The following is a 21,537-nucleotide window of genomic DNA, read 5'->3' as shown; positions in this document are numbered from 1 at the left end:
AAAAGTTATAATTAAAAGCAGTCTAAATAATATTTACAGCAGCTTCTTCTCATTCTACCCAACACCACTTCTTGCTCTTTATCTTTCTCAACTAACAACCAAGTCTTACCTCTCCCTTTACAAATCTCAAAAACATCTTGCTAAAAAATTCCCTTCACATCTCCTATGTCCATTCCATCAAGAAAGACATAGGCTTTCATAACTACAGATCTACTACGACTCAAGTCCCTATTCTCTCTTATCCCTCCTATCATTGTTCCCCACCTTACAGCAACTCTTAATAAGGCTATATCCTCTCGATGCTATCCCAAAGCTGGAAAACTGTGACTAAGTCTCTTCTCAAAAAAACGCAACTTGGACCCCTCCTAAAAGAAATACTATTGGCCCAATTTCGTTGTTACCTGTCCCCGCCAAGATCCTGGAGAAACATCTAAATATCCAGTTGATGACTTATTTAGAACAACAATATCTGCTGGACACTTCCCAGCATGGATTTAGTGGTAACCATGGGGCCGAAATCACACTGCTATCCGCAGTCAATAACATCTGTTCCATGGTTGATGCTGTAAGGCTGCACTACTGATCCTGTTGGATCTATCTGTAGCCTTTGACACCATCTCTCCTACCAGGATGGTTGATCGCCTACAGGAAATTGGAGTCACAGATTCAGCCCTGAAGCTTCTGTCATCCTTCCTGACGGATAGACCACAGACAGTGGTGGTAGACCAATTCTACTTTTCATCCATAGCGACACTATGGGTTACGCAGGGCTCATCCCTGAGCCCAACTCTGTTTAACCTGTGTCTCCCCGCTGGCTAAACAGTTTAGATCTTTTGGGTTACAGGCCTTATCCTATGCTGATGACACACAAATAATTGTGTCTATCACAAAGGACATACAGGCCTCCGCCACTAAAGGTTTAGGAGGGCGAGATGGGGAGGGAGAGCTTTTGGCCTGTATCTAAGCTTTGAAATACTTTTCCCTACTCCATCTCCAGCCTGGAAGCTCATCTTCCTTTCAGTAAGGCCCTGAAGACTTGGCCTTTTGCTTTGTAATGTCCCTTTTAGGTCAGGGATGATGCTCTTGTCCTCCTCATTAGACTAACCGCATTAGCACCTTGACGCCTTCGGACATTTGGTTGCGGTTTATAAATTATCAAATCAATCAATCAAATCCTTTCCTTCGCAACTTTTCCCTGCACCCTGCCACAAATCATTCTAATGTCTATCAACTTTGTATTCCAATGTCAAACCTCAACTCTTAATCACCCTCTACCTTATTCACCTCTAAGGAAACCTACTGACGTTCCCATGAAGCCAAATCCATTGAAGTCTCTATTTTGCCTCGCAAGAGCAATTCAACAAATCTATTGTTACGCCCTGTTCACCATTTCTTATGCCACATCCACAACCAACATAATTATCAGACCATTCACTAGAACAATTAACTAAACCATGGCTAACTAAGGTAGAGGAAAATGTAACCCCTTTCTTTGTCACCTTTTCATTTTCTTCCCTCTTGTCAGCCAATTAAGTCATGAACGTAATCCTAACTACCATACTGCACATAGTAATTGTAGGGGGCTGGCTTAGTATATGGTGCACACTTATTTAAGTGATGCACCGTTCACTAATCCAGACAACCCTTATGGTGATTTTAGTGGTCTTTGATGACCTGTGAAAACTCTCAAAGTGGTAGCTCTGGAGAGCAGCCTTATCTTGAAGGCTTATCTTGAAGGAGTATAAAGCAGCTTGTTTTACCAACTTTAATCTGCATTGTAGGTTAGATGAAAGGAAGCCACATAGTGTGTAATAAATAAAACCTATTTTTATAAACACTATCACCAACGCTTTGATATATCTCCTACCCGAACATATCAACCTCTCCTTCTGTTTGCTTTGTTCGCCCTGGGTTTGCAGGGTGTGCCCAGACGGGGGTCCCTTGCTCACTTTGCCACTGGATTTAAGCTAGCCTGGCTGATGAAGACTGTTACCCAGAAACCGGTCCCAGGATGCTTGTTTCCGGTTCAGGGAAGACCTGGCTTGGTAGTTCAGGTAGGACTGTTCCCATGAGGCAAGGGGTCAAGACTGATTTGCATATGGCTGGGTCTGAACTGAGGAGTCGAAGTGAGCTAAAGAATGAAGATGTATTCAACCCAGATCTGTGACTGTTGGTGAGTGTCTGAAAAGTTGTGGCGCTCCGTCCATCATCTCCTTGTGTTTGCTTAGGACAGAGTCTATGCCACTCAGAGGTGACCAGGAGGCACAAAAACACAATGCCCACCGATGTCGGGAGGTTATGCAGATATAATGGTGACCTTGTCATTGCAGCTTTGAGGATCAGGCGATGCTGAGGAAGACAAGGAGCCATTCACGAGCTGTCCTGTGTCAGTGTCTCGGTGGTCGGTGTCCTACAGGAGCACCAACAAGCCCTGGAAGCTGCAACTGGCGTGGAAGATGAAAAGGAGCAAACGTTGGGACCAGCAAGGTCCAGGGGACTCACCAAGTGCAGATGAGTCGGAGCATTCCCCAAGCAAGCAGGGGAGCCAACTGCAGCAAGAGAAGACACTGAGGAGGACCTACAGGCCAAAGGCACAGGAGTCGCAAGAGGACCTCAAGCAGCTCACCAAAGATGGGGTCCCATGGTGCAGTGGATGTAGTGAGGACATTGATCTTCAAGAGTTGAGGGGCTGGAGGCGGGAGCTTCTTGTAGCTCGAAGATATCGAGTGCAGAGCCAACAAACCTTGGTAACCGCAAGTCAACGCGGAGCCCCTGGGTTTGGTCTTAGTGGCCCAACAAGGGATACTGACCTCAAAATTGCTGAGAAGGCAGGTCAAGTCTATAGGGATCTGCTGAACCACCACCTGTGTTGTTGGGTTTCGGAAAGATTGTAGGACGACAGGAGCAGCAGACCAGTCAGCTTCGTTACGGTGACTGCAGAGGCAGGGAAGTGCCTTCTTCACTCCAAGGGAGATTTATTTGAGTGTCCTTGATGCCCACAAGTCTGTTGAAGAACCGGGATGAAGCACAGACACAGAAGACAAAATTGACTTGAAGTACAGCAAAACCAGGAGCAGCAGGAGTCTTCCTTGGTGCAGTCTCGGTTCCAGCCGACGTCCAAGTGTACAGACGATTGAAGAGCAATGTCGTTTCAGGGTTGAGTCTTGCCCCATGAGGAATCTGAGGACCCACCCACAGGGGAGACCTTAAGTACTTTAAGGAAAGGGTTGGAACTCAGGGGGGGCCCCTCCCAGAGAAGGGGCTGGCAGAGGGGAAGATACTCCCATCTCCTTTGTCCAGTTTCACACCAGAGTGGTAACCAAGGTTTCCTGAACTGGTTCAAAATGGAGTATGTAAGGAGAGCACCAAATGTGCCTTTCAAAGCAGTCTGGTGGTGCTGGCAAGCGTCCCCCACCACAGCCAATACACTAAGTCCTGTCTTGGAGGTAGTCACATCTGCCTGTGTCAGGAAACCTATTGTTCTACCTTCCCTATCTCAAGCTTGGCTCAGCAGCAGGAGGGCAGAATCGTGTCTGTGGTTGCCAGAATCACTAGTTTGCTTGCAAACCCTGAAAGGCTGTTACCGGGAGTACACAGGGGTCCCCGAAGTGGGCTCAGATATAAGGAACTTATATCTGTTGTGAGAGGTGCAAGCACCAACTCACACAGGCTGGAATGACAAGCCTGCAGTCACAGTATACGTAGACTCCCATGGGTGGCACTATATATGCTGCAGCCCATGGGAGACCCATGGTGTTCCTATGCCCTGGGTACCTTAGTACCATATACTAGGCATTTATAAAGGTACACCAGAATACAATTGTGGAGGTACCAAAGTACTTACCATGTCAATATAGGGGGAGAAAGCACAATTGCTGGGCTCCTGATTAGCAGGGTACAAATCTGCATTGTAAGCCCCATAGGTTTCTATGGAGATCGGTCACTGCAAAAAGAGACTGCAGGCTCTGGCTGGTAGGCCAGTCAGGTTGAACCAATAAGGGGGTTCAAGTCTTGCAATGCTCAAGGACGTAAGAGCACCTGGGGTCCTATTCAGCATGTCCCAGGGACGACGGATGCTGAGGTGTCTTTAGGTGTCAGGTTTTCTTACCGGGAACAGTCGAGGGGCACTGTGTGCAGAGACTGCAGGTGGCGTCGGGGAGTCCATGAGGGGTGAAGCCACAGTGGACTCAAACTCTGGAGTGCTGGGGAGCCTTGTTGATACCATTGGCCCAATTAAACTTGGGCCGGGGGCAACGGGTGCATTGGTGGTTTCAGGAATTGGGTTTTGGTGGTTCAAGAGTCCTCCGAGTGTTTGCTTCTGAGTTTCTGCAGGATTCAGGAGAACAGACCTGCTGTTCACAGGGGTCTTGGGTCTTTATCGAAGGCAGGCAATCCTCCCAAGGTTCTGGAGTCAACAGCTACAGGAGGTGTCAACTTTGGTGCAGTTTTCGACGAGGGATGCAGACAAGCCGTCCGAGTTGGTACCAGGTCTGCTGCTTCTTTACTCTTCTCTGCTTTTGTGGCTGTTCGGTGTCCGCTCCCTTTGTAGGCCGTCAGGATGTGCTTCTCTGGTGCCATGGACTCCCCTAAATACTGAATTTAGGGGCGTTAGGGGAGTGTAGGGTAGTAGCCATTGGGTCTTGCGGTACTACGCCCTCTGTATGACCACTTCCTGTTTCTAGAATTCCTAAGTATGCCATCACAAAGATGACTACTTCTGAAAATGCATGTCCACCTCACTGTAGCCCACCTTAGTGGTGGTACTAGCCTGGAGGTGGCACGCCTACCTGACTAGATAATTTTTCCGCCTGTCTCGGTGACAAGGGGCCCTGGACAAAGGGGATGGCTTTCTCTCCTGTGAGGGGTAACCAGATTTGCATTTCAAAGGCGGCAGCCTTTGAGGCTTGTCGCCCAAGGAAGGTTAATCAGCAGGTCATCTTGTGGGAGAGGGTGTTACACAAGTTTTTGTTCTGGGTCTCCTGAGAGCAGAGGCCCTCACCCTATGAGGTCAGAACAGTGTCCCGGGTGGCTGACTGCAGAAACCAGCTTTGTTTTCAGGGGGACCTCAAAGGTGCCCTCTGGTCGCATGTATTGGTAAATTAATCGCTGGAATCAGAGTGGGTTTATCAATTCTAGATATGTGATACCAAACATCCCTATTTGCAGCATAGCAGTCATTTAGCTGGGGAACTCGTTTTTCACCAGTGTCCAGCACATGCTTTAAAATGGCTTTCCTGGTCACTTGTACTAGCAGTAATAGGACTGACCAGCACAGGGGCATATTGGCTCATGCTGGTATGCCCTCACATGTAATATTCAACACCCTGCCATAGGGCTGTCAGACCTGCTGTAGGGGTGACTTACAAAGATCACATGCAGTGGTAGGGGACATGGCACACAGGGATGTGTGACATGTTGTGTTTTCTCTTTTCTCTGTACCAAGACATATAGCCTGCGATGGCAGCCGTGCATGTGCTTGGTGAGGGGTCCCTTGGGGTGGCACAATTTGTGCTGCTGTCCTTGGGGACCGTCTTTTGTACCCCTGGCCCTTCTCTACCCCAGGGGTACCATTTAGTAGGGACTTATAGAGAGTGAGAAAGGTTTTGCCATTTGGAGATACAATTGTACAGTTTTGGGAAAGAGCTCTGCCACTGATTACCTGGTTAGCAGGAACCCAGTTCACTTCCAGTCAAAATCACTTCAGTTACCAGGCAAAACGTTGGGGTGATCATGTCAAAAAGGACTACTCTCCTACACTGACCTGTTAGGGTTTTTCATCTTGGGTGTGTCTTCTTCACAGAAATCTGGCTAGGAGATTATCCCTAACTGATATTGCGGGCAGTCCTTGATGGATACTTAACCCTGTTAAGACATTGTGCGACTAAGAGCTGTGGAGGGCTAGTGGCAGCACGTAAATATACATAGGCTATTTCCACGAATATACATTAGCTATTTCCAGAATGTGAATCGTTACTTGTTTACTGCTTGTCATACTCCTACTTCTGTGTCTTGTTTCTTCTCATCTGTCGACCTCCCCAAATCAACCCGGATTTCACTCTCATGTACGTAATATCCCATATTCCAATTGTACATTTTGTTTCTGTGTTTTAATAAAAACACTGCACCTGGTTGGACCAACTGGCCCTAAGGCCAAACTGAGGCCTTCTTTTCCATTCGCCCCTTGGGTCTCCTCTTTCCGCAGGCTACACCTTTGATGCTGCTGCTGTTAACTTCCATTGCAGGAAACATTTCCACAGCATGGAGCGAGCACACCAGCGTTATTTTCAATCTTCAATGTAACCATCTGTAGATCGTCCTGTAGTGATTGGTATATTGTTCCTTATTCAGCACACCCTTTCCTTGCCCCATGCTTTGTACAGCAACACGACTCAAAAAGGGGGTGGTGATGAACAGAGTGTCTGAATTAAGCAGACCACTCTTACCCAGTCAAGAGATCAGGGCTTGATCCATCACCGTTATTTAGCTCACTGCATCACCCCAGTTCAGAACCTGGCTATATGCAAATTAGTCTGACCCAGTGCCTCATGGGAACAGGGCAGACCAAACTACCAAGCCAATTCTTCACCGGAAAGGAGACAAGCTTCCGGGGACCGGTTTCTGGCATTTCAGCCGTCGTCGGCCCGGCTTGCTTGAATCCTGGTGGTGCAGTGAGCAAGGGACTCATGTCTGAGTATACCCTGCCACACTTGTGGTGGCCAAAAACGATTCAAAAAGGGGGTGGAAGCTTATATCCTTCACAGTATAAGAATTGGCTTGGTAGTCTGGTCTGCCCTGTTCCCATGATGCACTGGGCCAGGGACAGACTAATTTGCATGTAGCCAGGTTCTGAGCTGGGATGGTGCAGTGAGCTAAAAAACGGTGATGGATCAAACCCTGATCTTTGGACTGGGTAAGAGTGGTCTGCTTAATTCAGACACTCTGTTCATCACCACCCCCTTTTCTGAATTGTACAGCAACACAGCATTTTTATTTCCTTTTTGCACCTGGCCTATTTCGCATGGCGTTGGTAGGTTGATGTGAGATTTAAGTTTGTACCTTTACTTGTATTTGTTTGGACAGGTGTGAATGTGGATTTGACATTGATTTGAAATTTAATTTAAAGATGCTGTAATTTCCTGAAAATTGGAAAAGTATGAGCACATTTAGTTTTTTCTATTCTCGCTTTGGCCGCGGCTTTTTGGATTGCTTCTATTTGATAAACTGTGGTGTATCCAGTGTGCAATGGGCCCTAGTGCAAGGAAGGAAATGGTCCCGCTGCTGTTTGTTATAAAATGTAGTGGGCTCCTGAGGCCCCTTTCCATAGTACTGCTGCACCAATGGAAGCTACTTCCCTGTTGATGAGCAGTATTTGTGCGGTAGCTCGAGGTACTAAATGTGGCCATTCTCACGTTTTTTTTTTACCAGTTTATGCCCGATTTATGGCGCTTTCTCATTCTGTCAAGATGTTTCTCTATTTCTTCAGGGGACTTAATGTGGAGTGAAGTTGAACTGTATTCTTGAGTTTTAAGCATTGGTTGGAGGACAATAGAAATGCCTTGCTATGTAACTCATGTATATGATAGCGATAGGTTTGTCAGAGCCATCTGTTTAATTACTGTTGAAACATCAATACTCTGTGTGTCTGAGTTGATAAATATGTTTTCTGACATTTTAAAGGTGAGCTGCTTGTTGGGTTATTTGTAGAGACCTATCTTTAATTTGGTGAGCAGGTTGCATAGTGGCCTCTTGTACTTGTTAAAGAGGACAGGTTATTGTGCTATCTCTTCACAATTTCTAAAGCTTGTGGGTGAGGTTTGGCTATTGAATTCACCTACTTTGAGTTGTGCTTACCTTCAGGAGTGTTTTTGTCCAAGATGGAAGATGTGGGGCGGCGCCTGTGATATGTGAAGCACTTTGGGTCGGATAAGTAACCATTTTGAAAACAATCGCTGAGAGTACGCTAAATATTCTAATTGTCAGTGTATCATAATATTGTAACTATTCTCAGAGCACCACTCCTCTTCTTATGGGGTTGCTGTGTTTGAGACCATTAATACATTTTATGTTTCTTGTCTAGTAGGTGTTTTCCTAGATTGTTGATACTGGACATCGGGAGCGTCGGTTCTCATTGGTGTGCTCTAGAGCTTGCTGCTTATCAATATCGCTTCTTCCCTTTTAGAATTATCCTCTCTATATTCGAAGCATCCCAATCGAGAATGAATTGAAATTCCATTACACGGTGCACACTTCACTTGACGTTGTGGATGAAAAGATCTCTGCCATGGGAAAGGCCCTTGCCGATCAGCGAGAACTATACCTTGGCTTGCTCTATCCTACAGAAGATTACAAAGTGTATCCTTTACAGCTGTCATGTTGCTTCACTTTCTATTGATAGCACCAATAATTTATACTTAACAAATATGGGGCGTCCCTGGGCATTCCATTGTTTGTTGATATTAAGTTCTGCTGCCTGTATTGCTAGTTGTTCCTTGGTTCTGTGTATTACGAGCCTCTGTTATAATGCCCTTCTTCATCATTCTTTTTTGTCATGTGCATTACCATGACGTTCTTTACCATCTTTCTATGTGCTCGTGCTTTATTCTTCCTTACTGTTACACCTCATTTAATGCTCCGGTGAAAGTATAAGTGAATAATTGTACATTGTGTTTGGGTTGTGATACACATTGGAAAATTAATGACAAGCCTTTGCGTTCTGTGACTTTATCTGGAAGGCCATGTGAGAAAGCTGCCATCGACTTTGCAGGTCCATATTGTTTATTACCAGGCCACATGAGTTACATACTTGCATATGGAATATTATTCCAAATATGTATATGTTTGTTTTACTGAATCCGCAAACAGTGTCTCAATTGTTGTGAAAAAAATGTTGAATGTAGGAGGACCCCTTGGAGAAATTGTAACATAAAGTGGAACTCATTTTGTGTTTTAAAGTATAAGAGAATTTTAATTATGCATAACATTAAGCATCAGAAGATTGCACTCTGTATTCCAGCTTCACATGGATTTATGGCAAGAGCATATGATAAAGGTAGTGAGGTGAAACAAATGAAATGTGGTTCCTTATGACAAAAGAACAAGTCAAGATAGTTCATGATTCAAAACATCATAGCATAGTTAATGTTCTTGATGGGATGTCAGAAACGTAGGATTGTGTTATGGGTGAGAACTTAGCTTCAATGGTTTCAATTGGAAGCATAAGTTGTATCCCCATAGAGTGTGATGTAATGCTTTCTCGGCAAGACAATTCAGACTGTCCTTGTGATCAGGAGCCAGAACTAATTTCCGATGTCACCGCTTCACCATTAGCAACTTGTGAAGAAACCTCCTTATCGAATTACACTCTTGATGGGCAGGGTTGTAGAAATGAAAAGAGGAACACAAAATAACCATCAAAGTAGCATGACTTTTACTTACACTAATTTTATTTTATTTATTATTTAGATTTAAATGTTATTTTCACAGGCTTTGCTTTTTAATATTATTTTAGCATCAAATCCTTTTATGAAAAATACCTTATTTACAAAAAGAAATAGGGGTGATGATGTGGGATGTCTAGTTGTGTGTACAAACATTTATTCTTGGTGCTTTTTCTTGTATTCAATTACCTGTTAATATCTTATATTGTAATGTTTCTCATGCTTTGTAATTTGTAGCTGTTGCTGTCACTAGTTGTACTTTCAGAGTTCCACTCGTGGACGTTTTAGTTGGGCTCCGAAGCCAACTGGTCCATATCGCTGGTCGTGGGCTTCTGTTGAATACATTTCTTTAAAACATCCATCACCAATTAACTGTAGTACAATTAATGCATGTCAGCTGTGAAATGTGCCACAGTGGTAAAACTCTGTACGAAGCAGACATGTTCACCAGTTTGCTGGCCACTCAACCTACTGTTCCAAAATTATGTAAGGATTTGACTCCTATACAACTTGAAATCTTAACTACACCAGCTCTCTGAAAAGGTCTTTCATTTCTTGGTAGAGTTTTAGAGCAGCAATCCACCCACTTCAGACAGGTTGGAGCAACCTGTGACACTCCCTCTTTCAGTAGAGTCTTATGTGCTGTGACATTTTGTAGCCCCAGCAGTGGCTCCCCAATGACAAACATCCCAAAATATGTCATACATCCACCTCTTCTTCGTTTTTTTTTCTCCCAACCACCTTCCTTACTACAATATGGCACCCTTTTCACTAACATTAGATATTTGCGATTGGCACTTGGTAATTACCCAGCCGAGTTTTTGAATGAAAATCTTTTGGTACAAGTTCTAACAAGACATGCAATGCTTTTGTGTCATTAGATAAAGCCCCCAATCCTCCCGACATGTAGAAAGGTATTCTTTTTTTTTTTTTTTTTTGCCTTTACCTGCATCCTAAATTCAGCCCTTGCTATCAATGGAGAATAACATTTCAACCTTTTTCAAAATATTGTGGGTTATGTAACTTTCCACAAGATATTGCCACGTAAGAGGTTCAGAAGTCGCCTGGGCAGCCAGGGTCTGTTCAATCCAAGCATAGCATATCTGTAGTGATGACACCATTCTTCCTTACCACTAGTCCTGTCCTCCTAGATTGTAGCTCCACCCCTTAGCTTCCTTCCTGCTTCATTTCTTTTCTATTCCAAACCTCAGACTGTTTTCTAACCCTCTGATGAATTCGCAGGCTAGATGCCAGCTAGAGACAGGAATCCTGGTGGACAGAAGTCCATAAAACACCTGAGCATTATATTATGGGTATTGCGGTATGGCTAACAATCATTCTTGTGAGACTTACTGCTTTATTTGTTTTTATCGAGTTCTGGACCTCTTTTCACTGTGATTAGAAACACTGAAGAATACACGCTGGAAATATAATTTATGATTCTATTAAAATCAACATCATATCCTAGTGCATAAAATGTGTATAGTTGTAATTGTAAGAACAAGCAAACAGTGGCAATGATAACTTTGTTTTATTGAGTTTCTAATAAAACATAACAGAAAAGAATGAAACGAGCAGTGCAAAAAAATACAGATATAAATAAATATTGGTCCCTTACAACCAGCCCACATCATAATCATTGAAACAATACAAAACAATTAAATGTAGGTCTTAGGAGCCATAAAAACATTCATTTAGTATAATACGATGATGAATCTAGGACATTTTCCAATTTCTTGGTGAAAACAGTGAAGTATAAATCCTCACACTTGGCTGTCACTGGCATAAACCTTCCATTTATAAATCTCACTCCTAAGGGCCTGAGCTCTCTCCCGAGCAAGCGTAACCATTCGCATTGAAGTTATTCAGACCCACCAATGTCCAGGTCATAATTTCATCTTCAGCTTTCTCATCAGGTCAGGTAAAGTGCATCTGGGCCTCCTCTGCTGCCCCCCCCCCCCCCATTCACAGAGATCCCTGAGCCATGAAGACAACTGCGGCAACTTGACTCCCACCCATCCAGTGGCTAGTCTTCATTTCGCTAAGAGCAAAGCCAGATGTGCCAACCTGTAAGGGATCTTGTGGCTCTGGGGGTTTCACCACCACTCCCTAGAGGCAAGCCAGCGGAGTGAGGGGAATCCCCAGGCCTGTTGCTCTCACTTTGGCTGGCACCACAGCCCTCCAAAAATGCTGAATCCCAGCACAGTTTCAAGTTTAAATGTAGAAAAGAGATCCCAGCTCTCCACATCTCTCCCTTTCAGGCGTCTATCCTGTTCAACTGTCAGGAAATTAAAGCGCCTCACCTGTGGCAATGAAAACTATTAAAATATTGAAAAGAATTGAAATGTTGTAGTGGGTTTTCAGAATTTCCCTGCATATAAAGATGGAATCTCTAGTGCACCAACAGAGGTGTTCTGTATGAAGAAGGTTGCTCTCTATATCTGCACTCAGTAGCTTTGGTGTTCCAGCAAGATAAGGCCCGGGTGGCTCCGAGGTGGCTATGCCTATGGTCTTCACAAAGGGTGATTAGAGCTTCTGCTTTCTCGATCCCCAATAAAGTTGAAGATTCCTTTCTGCCTTGTACTTGCCTGCACCCAGTTTAAATTGTCTAATTATTTTGAAAAGGGCACGCCTCAAATCTAATGATGTCAAATGCAAGAATTAACAAATGAATTGTGTTGCACTTTCACTTAAATTCTGTAAAGCATTATAAAACCATCTGAATACATATGAGTAATTACTTAGCTAGCAAACTATAATATAGCAAATGTTTTATAGTATACATGTGCAAACAATACTACATGAAATATATGTTTATAAATAAGAAATTGGAACTCAAATAACAATATGTGAAATATATGAAATGCAATAGGAGGTACAGCAGCAGAAAATGCGACGTTTAGGTTTGTCCCTCCAAACAAAAGTGGTGAGTTGTAGAAGCCCTTTTGCTGATGTGAGAAGGAGTTATATACTGTCCATAAAATGTGTGTATTCTATATCAAATGGAAACTTTTTCCATCTCTTGTGACCTGCCAAACAGACTTGCATCTACTATTGGCTCACTTCTGCTTCTACTCTAGTAACTTTGTGTGGATTATTCTGATACTGAGAATGAAAAACTCAGCTCTGTTCTCTGTTATATCGTCATTCTCATCAAAACACCAGCAACAAAACTTTGATGGTGTAACAAAAGATTAAGAGGCCCCTACAGTATTCTTTCTTGCTGCTAAATTCTGAATTGTGCAAAAAGAAAATCCACTCTTTAAAAGTATGTCCAAAATGTTAGTTACGAACAACTAATTTTGTTTAGTGGACCAGTAACCTTGCTCAAAATTGACTGAAAACAAAGTCCATTTTTAGAGTATTTTGGGTGTTTTGTTATTTCCCTGCTCCCTAGGAAATTTCTGTTAAAGCCAATGGCATTAACTCGTTAATAATGGCCAAAATGGGAAACTTGTTAGGACTTAACTTTTTTCAGTGTTTGGTAGCTCTACGTATTTTGCAACCTCTAGCATCTGCAAAATATGATGGACTTTAAAGGTTAATTGGAGAGGTTGTCCAAATTGCCCAGTAAAGAGGATATCGCATGTCACCACTTGACTTTAAGCAGTATTGCCTATTTAAGATGCCTGTAACTGGTGTAATACATTTTGAGTTGAAGGTCTCTCTCGTTGTCTATCTCTCAAACATACTTACTAAGTACTGCTGAATGTCGGCACTAATGGATGTCTTTCTACAAACGCTAAAGAGGTGAATGGATCTGTCTCACAGTAACATCATGCAAGAGCTTCCAATTTCATCATAGTAACTATTTATGTAACATTGATCTCGTCGCCCTCTCTCCTGTGACACTATATCTGTGCTTTTGGCCTTATCATGAGACCTTCCACACAGTCCCTTTGGAAGGCTGTATTAATTCCTAGAGGGGTGCCTGCCTGCCCTCTGAAACCTGAGTCTATCCGTTTGGACCTCACTTCCCTGTCAAAGCTGAGCTGGTGCTGCACTTTTAAAGTTGTTTTCTTTCTTAGTTTTTGATGGCCTGCTGGGCTTAGTGCTGAAAGCTCCTCACTTTTGGAGCAGAGGATGTGGGACACCTCGCACTAGTGAGTCATCTGTAATTCCCCTGCATTACAGTTTCAAGCCCGCTTCAAAGCTAAGTCCATCTTTGACGAGATTCAGGCCACTTTCTACAAAGACAAAACAACCTTCTTTTCTCTCCCCTAGACTACCCTCGTCTGCTGTGATGGCATATGCTGAAATTCTTGGCTTCAACCTTGACCAGTTCTACTCATTCTTAAACCTGACGGTTGTTCTGTCTCGTTTTATAATGCGATTAAGATGCCACAGATACAACATCATTGCAATGGTTTTAATTAACTGTGCTAATTTAATAAATACAAATACTCATTCTTAACTGACCACAGTACAACATTCCTCTATTCTTTTCAGTTGCCACGCCTGTTAATGTGGAGTGCACTGCAATAGGACCCATCTCTTTCCACAGTCTTGTTCAGCCTCTAACCGAACCTGCTATTTATTTGTCCTTAATTAATATATATACAACATTGGTGACTCAATTTTTCTAAGTGTGAGCAACAGTGGTTTATCCTGACACAGCTCTCAACTTTGTTTACTAGCGATCAGTGGTTGGATAGCTGAAATTCATCTTAAAGTGAATCCTCCACCCCTTTACTGTTAGTGTTCTAAAGACTGCAGCATATAAAACACTCCCTTCTGGAAGACATCTCTGGCTTTAGTTCACATACTACTCCTATTCAAGTATTCTGCTTCCCCCCTGGATCAGAACCTTCCCTTGTCTCTTCGATCATGTCCAATCTTTTAGGACCTTTGTCCACTTGAAAATCTTTTAAAGACTTTCCTTTTTGCCCCCACGGGGAACGAGATTTTGTCACTTCACTTAGATTACTGTAACAGTCTGTCTGTTCCGAGCTGCATACAAGCTCACCTATATACAAAGGGTTCCTAATCGCATGGAAGGGGTGACTACATCACTCCTCTTCACAGTGCTTTGTACTGGCTCTTGTTACATAAACATACATAGTTTAGACACTCTGCATTATCCACTGGGCTTATTTTGGCTAAGGCCTGCCGTTCTTCTGTGGGGAATTTCCCCGCAACAACCCCTCTCACTTGCTTTCAACTCCCTCACAGATGTCACATTTTCACAAAGCCAATCATAGTGGTAGAGCCATACTGGTGCTAGAGCCTACCTCATGAACTTTTTGCTTGACTGTACTGCATTTCTAGTACAGAAAACATCTCAGTACCTTCTGCCCCCTTATTCACAGCAAAACAGCACTAGCAGCCTTCTTGTTGTTGTATGCCTGAGGCCACCAGGAAGACATATTGGCATAAAATAAAGAGCAAACTGTAGAAAATGTGATTGCCTTCTGTAATGGTAATATTGTCACCTTTAGTCCAAAACTAAGACTCTGACGAGCTTGCACAGACCTCCTTTTATTTTTGTTTTCTATTATGTGGTTTAGGACTTGTCTTTGTATTTTGTTCTCCATAGGCTCTCAATCCTCATGGTGTTGTCTCACAGGCCTCGCTTAGCAGTAGCTAGAGATACCAACAGTAAATCGACTGTATGTAATCCCCAGGGAAAATTATTTACGGAAATATCTATATATCAAACCTATTGGCCCAATATTGGTCCGAAATTTAGCTTTGACATTTGGAAGTCATAAATATGGAGTAAAATGAGTTAATTTGACAATTTTCATCGTGAAATTCCCGTAGAAGGGGCTTGAAACAAAAGAGTGCCTTATGAGAGAACGACTCCTAACCACAGGACATTCAGGAACCTCAAGAGCAAGTGTATGAAAGGAAGATTTGTCAGAAAGAGTAAAGGTGATAATTGTTATACAGAGGACGCAAAGATGCATTGTTACCCATCTCAATCCTGCTTCGCATGCAGAGTTTGTTCTAGAAATTGATGCCTCTTACTCCCAAAGTTGATCATGGGCATCAATGCCCATCTGTCCTCCACATTTGGCTGAAGTTGAAAGATGCAAATTTAAAAAGGCAGCTAAACGGCACTTAATTCTTTCACAAACTCAGTCTTTTTAACTTCCAGTCAACGTCTATGGTTGTGAAATAGGGACCTTTCATGAATCCAACGATCTTATGTGGATGAAAGTAGGTGTCCCATGCAATCTGGATTATTTGGAATTACTTCCAAGTCCTTTTGGGGATTCGGATATTCCGCTTCTAACCACTTCTGTCTTTATCACTGTTTACAGTGTTTTTACTTGGTCATTCAGAGGATCCTAGCCCACTTGAAATTATGTTTGTGCTCCTTAAATAAAGGTTGCTGGCTCCTTTATTTATAGACCTTGGGTCTTGGTCTTGATTTTATGTATGTATATATGGTATTTCTACAGTGCGAACTTAGCAAAAAGGCAGCAGAGCCCTATACATGGTCAAAGGCAAGCTTAAAGGCGAGGAGTAATGGGCGAGGAAGCTGGGTTGTTGATGGTTAATGATTTGTGACATAATGCTTTTTAAAGAAGTGAGTTTTCAACTCTTTCCTAAATTGGTGCAGCCTGCGGCAGTCCTGATGGATTTAATACAGTTGTGCGAGTGCAGGTTCTTCATAGTGAGAACCATCACACTCGAAAGATTCTAAGTTAGGTATTCAATACATGGGCATTACTACAGATTGTACTGTTGGTTTTGGGATTCTTGTTGCCTGAGATTACCTACTCGTGTCTGCTGTATGGAATGATTTCTCTTTTTTGTTAGCACATTAAAAACTGGACTCCACAGCAAATTGCCATTGTGGCATTTATTTCCTTCACAGTGGTTTAATTTGGAATTGAGTACAACATTACACTCAATCAATCAATCACGTCATTTGTGTAGCGCACTACTCACCCGGGAGGGTCTCAAGGTGCTGGGGGAGGGGAAAGTTACTGCTCGAACAGCCAGGTCTTGAGCTGCTTCCTGAAGGCGAGATGGTCTTGGGTTCGCCGAAGGTGGGTGGGGAGGGAGTTCCACGTCTTGGCTGCCAGGTAGGAGAAGGATCTTCCTCCGGCGGTGGCTCTGCGGATGCGTGGTACGGTGGCGAGTGCGTGGCCGGTCGATCGTAGCTGGCGTTGCAGGAACCATAGCTCTATCTCATTTAGGATCTCCCAATTGGACTTGGGTTCAATTTAAAATATCCAGCTCAGAAAGCTATGATGTCTCCTGGCAGTCCTACTCTGGGGCTGCTGGCTCGAGGTCCTAGGGTGTCATTATATCTGCCTGTTACACTAGAGAACTTTTCATGAGCTTTCATTGCTGCTTCTGGGGCATGCAAGTCATCAGTCGCAGTCTGTCAGTTTTAGTTAACAAGCAAATATAGATGTCGTGTTTGGTTTCACCATGGCATGCTTCTGCCACTTTTTCCTGATCCTCTCACAGAGTTTGAGTGAAATTAAAGCCTGTTCGATTTTCATGGTGCTCATCCCTCTTGAGCCTCTTAATCCCAACAAGTGCTCTTCATAAGTGCTGGGAAGCTCGTGTGTGGAAAGCCACGGACTCTACAAGACCTGATAATGAAATAATCCTTTAGTTGAAATGGGAAAAGGTAACCGTTCGGTCATGGATAAGTTATTAAATGAATATGGATAGTCTTTTTTTAAATCTTATAATGTTTTCAGCTCACGTCTGAATCTGCCATTCACGCCATGTTCCCTTGATTATCATGTTGATTTTAGCCAATATATATATATTTTTACTACTGATTCTATATTGTACAGTGGTGGATGTTCTAATAGAGATTGTTTTGTCTTCAGAACACACAAGCTCTACCAGCTAATGACTGTTGTGACACAGATGGGGACTAAAATAAAAGCAGTGACTTGCTTTTGTCATCTGTCTCAGATGTGTATTAATATTCTGTTTTTAATCTTGTTGTAATGCGGCGACCAGGTAAGTAACACACTTGTCTATTATTCTCCTTACACGTGGTAAATATTTCCAATAGATGGTGGTATGAATGCCAAAGCTTTCTACTAGCTCTGGGCTGTGTTTTTGTCCAGTACATCGCACGTGATGGGTCGCAAGGAGCCTAATCTGCAGACAAATGTTAAGATTTAAAATGAAACATTTGATTTATGTTTATTTCCAGCTACAGACTACATAACAAAAAAGGCCAATGGTTTTAAATTGGATTTTATAATGTTCATTTTTTAACACTTAGAATATCCTCTTCAAGACTGGGAATTACTTTTATACTCTACAAAACATTTTACTTCCAGTTTCCAAAATTGGGGAGCGAAAAACCCACAATTTAATGCCTTATCTGGAGTTTCTTCTCCATTGTTACCGATGTAAGTGTTGAGCACAGAGTCATTTCCGTTAAGTGGACTTGTTGATCGTTGTTTTGTAAATTATTCCAGTTGCTTCTGTTTTGCAAATCAGTACTTTGGTCCCAGCTGGAGCATAGTGCTGGGATGCTTTCAAAAACTTGCTAAGGACAAACTGATTTAAAAAAATATTCTGAGGTTTTTCCTTAACCTACAGCATAGATATGGTTATGTTACCAATTCCAAAGTGAAGTTTGTCATGGTTGTCGATTCCTCAAACACTGCCCTCCGGGATAATGAGATCCGCAGCGTGAGTATGTTTAATTGGAACCCATCTTGGTCATTAGGGCAACATTTCCTCACTGCCAACCACTCATGGGCAAGGTGTCTTGATGGACACAATTACAGTGTTGACTGGTATTTCTATTGGAGCATTATTGTGTTATGCGACGGCTCAAACAGTAAACCATGGTTAGTCTTTAATACTTTTATTGAAACGTGACTTCTCATTTTCCAGATGTTCCGAAAGTTGCATAATTCATACACGGATGTGATGTGCAACCCTTTCTATAACCCAGGGGATCCGATCCAATCCAGGTGAGTGTGCCGCTTGCAGATGCCTCTTCAGATCATGTGTCCTTGGACAATTTATGGTTCAAACCAGGAAGCATGGAGTCAGGTTTTATTTTTAGCGTTAGAGTGCCAGCTCAGTTATAACTATTCCTTATTTGAGAAAGTCATTTTCCCTGTGCTTTAGATTACTGAACACTGCTTTTTTTAGCCACATGACTGCAGTTGATTGGAAGATGTTCAAACAGTATGAGTAAAAAGTTCAATACACTATTGTACCATAAATTCTGCTATCCTTTTTCTGTTGATGCCCTACATATGTTGTTTTGTCACTGTGCCCTAGCGGCATTGCTAACTGTATTTTCTTCATTCTTTGAGCGTCTCCTTGACCCTCTATAGAGATGGTTTTGAATGCCTTAAAGAGTCTAGATGAGTCTAAGAAGTTGTCAGTTCAGTCTTGTAGGTCATCATTTACAATATGTTAGATAAGAAGGCCTGTCACAGCCCCCCTAATATGTAAATATGTGGAAATGCAGGAACTCTAATTTTTTCAGGGATTTCAAGCATGATCCTAGCCGATTAAATGATTAGCACTTTTTACATCGAAAGGGACTCCTAGAAGAAACGTGAGCTAAACACATCAGTAATATTTAAACTAGTTTCACAAATGTGAAAGTGATAACTTATAGCATATCTCCTGTGTAGATCTGTTGCACTTGTAGTTACTCGGCTGTCCGGTGGTGACTTTGATATTGAGTGGCCAAGACTGTAGTAATTGCGTTGGCCACTTGCTGATGGCTGCCTGCTAAGTTAAGTCCTTAGCAAGAGTGGGGTAAGAATTCGAAAAATCGTAAAATCCTTGCATTGCGAGTCCCTAACAATGGTTCTGGTTGGCCAGATTTTCAGGATAACCGACAAACTTAATGGTTCCCACTTAAATTGTGTGTATATCTTATCTCCTGTTACCATACAAACATCTGGACCCTGAATCTATGTTGGACACCCCCATTTCAGATACTTCATAATGTGGGGAAGGGACGTGGAGAGCCTTACTAGTAAAAGTTTTCCAGAGTTTTGGTATGTAATATCAAAATTCTTGTTACTGCATCCTTTGCTTTGTTTTCTTGCTTGATTTTCAGTTGATTAGTGTTATGGCTGCAGGTTGTTTTTGTCCAATGGGAAATGTACCTTGTTGGCTAGGTAGTGTATTTTTAGTGCATGGAAAGCCTCCTTTAAGAAACTGTAGGTTTTTAATTGCCTGGGTGATTGCTGTTGGAGCCAGGGTGCATCGCTAAGGATGATACTGGTGGGAAATGGTCTGTGCCTGCTGATTAGTTAGGCCGCAGTTCAGAGGACAGCTTTATATGGGTCCATGCTAAATTTCATACATCAGTCAGCAAGGCGCTCCCGTCATCTTTACAGAAGTGCACAAACACAATTCTCATAGTGAAAGTTGTAAGGAGATGGAACAATTGTACACCCCTAGGGCACTCAGTTGATACTTTGATGCTTTTGCCTTTCTCATCACTTGGGTGTCAGATGACTGATCACAGGCTATGTAGAGTAGAGGGTGGAGCATATGCTGTGTCTAAGAGCAAGGATTAGATCTGACTTTCTTTCACATATTTGGGGAGTTTAATATAAATAATTCTGATAACTAAGAAATTAATACAATTCCTAAACCTTGACCAAGAAATTGACTACACTGTATTAAAACCGTCTCCCTTTAGCTAGTGATACTTAGTATCCTGGTGGATACTGACTAGATGACACGAGATCAAAGACAATTCCCCATGTCTTGCATGAAATAAAATGATTGGGTATAGAGATTTTGGAGGACTGGAAGGTATACCGATATGTGTGTTCAACTTAGATAAAAGACCTGTAAAGTTATGAAAGATTTCTATGGTTATATTAAATGGTAAGTCTGTCCTGTACAACAGTTCGCAAAGGTACATCCCCAGATGTGCAATGGTACACTTGGTTTTCAAATGATGTTCCTCTTCTCTGATTACTCTAAAACCTGAGAACAGTAGGGCTGATGCAATTGTCCTAAAATATCAAGGGCTGCTACTAACATTTAAAATTGCAACTTATCCTAGTCCGTGAGTTAAATAGCCAGGCTAATACTGTGCTGGGATAGAAGATTCAGTCATTTTCGAGCAACCCACCAAGTTCATTCAGGTGCTTGTCATCCTGTCTTTTCAAGAAAGAAAGTTCATGGCCAAAGTCCAAAGACTGTGGTTTCAAAAAGTGAATTTGTTAGATATAGTATTCCACAGTAACTGGTTTCCTCAGATGCAGCATATTCTTTCACTCCATATTCTCAGTAATAAAGTAGCTCTGAGTTCTGAATAAGTTATATTATTAAACTGACCTAAATCTGCATAGCTGATGACATTGCTGGATATATTTTCTCTTTCACAGGGCCTTTGACAGCATGGTCACGTCAATGATGGTGCAGGTGTGCTGAGAAGATGTGGGTGTTCCTTCCGTGCCCCTAAACCTGGACCGCTGAAATTCTGTCTGTACTGTACATACATTCTATAATTCTTCTAGAAAATTCTATTTAAATGTGTACATATTACTTTGTCCCGTTTTGTGTGTAAAATAAACCTCCATCCCATTTTTAATCGAACTACACGTTATTATATGCGTACCATATACTAATTTGTAATGTTGAACTTTGAACCAGATCTTGAACTCAGTCTGTTTCCTTTTTTTGTGTGAAAACTGGCTATATCTCATCTTCACCAGTTCTACAGAACTGCAGTTGCTTCCTGTTGAGATTGTGGGAACAAAGCTCTTCACCACACCTTTTCCACCCCCTACTTGTTTCTCTATTTTCTTCAGACACTAATTTGAAAGAAACAAGGATTGAACCGAAAATCCAGTTTTCCCAGACAAAGGCTTTGCTTCAAAGAGAATGTGGGCTGAAAAAGCATTTCTGTAATTGTACTTGATGGTGGCATTTCGATTTACTCACTTAGGAGGGGGCTTTTGATTGATTATCGTGATTTGTGCGTTTTGGAGATGCAAGCTTTTTGCACCATCTGTGCATGGTGAGAAACATTAAGACACTTATACTGGCTCTCTACAGTACTTATTCCGAAGGTTCAGTGATGCAGCCATGGTGTATAGCTCTTATCAAGTGTCAACTACACATTTCTTGAATTTGTATCTTATTTTCTTTTTAATTGTGTTCGTTCCTCACT

General features: G+C 42.4%; 1 protein-coding gene across 1 annotated transcript in view; it reads left to right on the top strand.

Moving 5' to 3' along the window:
* TRAPPC2L (trafficking protein particle complex subunit 2L) overlaps positions 1–20,960 on the top strand; it is a 29,719-nt gene extending 8,759 nt beyond the window's left edge. The window contains exons 2-5 of the mRNA XM_086945805.1: positions 8,180–8,352; positions 17,975–18,062; positions 18,270–18,349; positions 20,750–20,960. Of these exons, the coding sequence (XP_086801931.1) occupies positions 8,180–8,352; positions 17,975–18,062; positions 18,270–18,349; positions 20,750–20,795 (387 nt within the window). The 3' untranslated portion in view covers positions 20,796–20,960. The remainder of the gene's footprint in view (positions 1–8,179; positions 8,353–17,974; positions 18,063–18,269; positions 18,350–20,749) is intronic.
* The last annotated feature ends 577 nt before the right edge of the window (positions 20,961–21,537 follow it).

This window comes from Lissotriton vulgaris, chromosome 12 (genome assembly GCF_964263255.1).
Source record: "Lissotriton vulgaris chromosome 12, aLisVul1.2, whole genome shotgun sequence".
Lineage (NCBI taxonomy): Eukaryota > Metazoa > Chordata > Amphibia > Caudata > Salamandridae > Lissotriton > Lissotriton vulgaris.
This window is presented reverse-complemented; position numbering and strand designations above follow the sequence as displayed.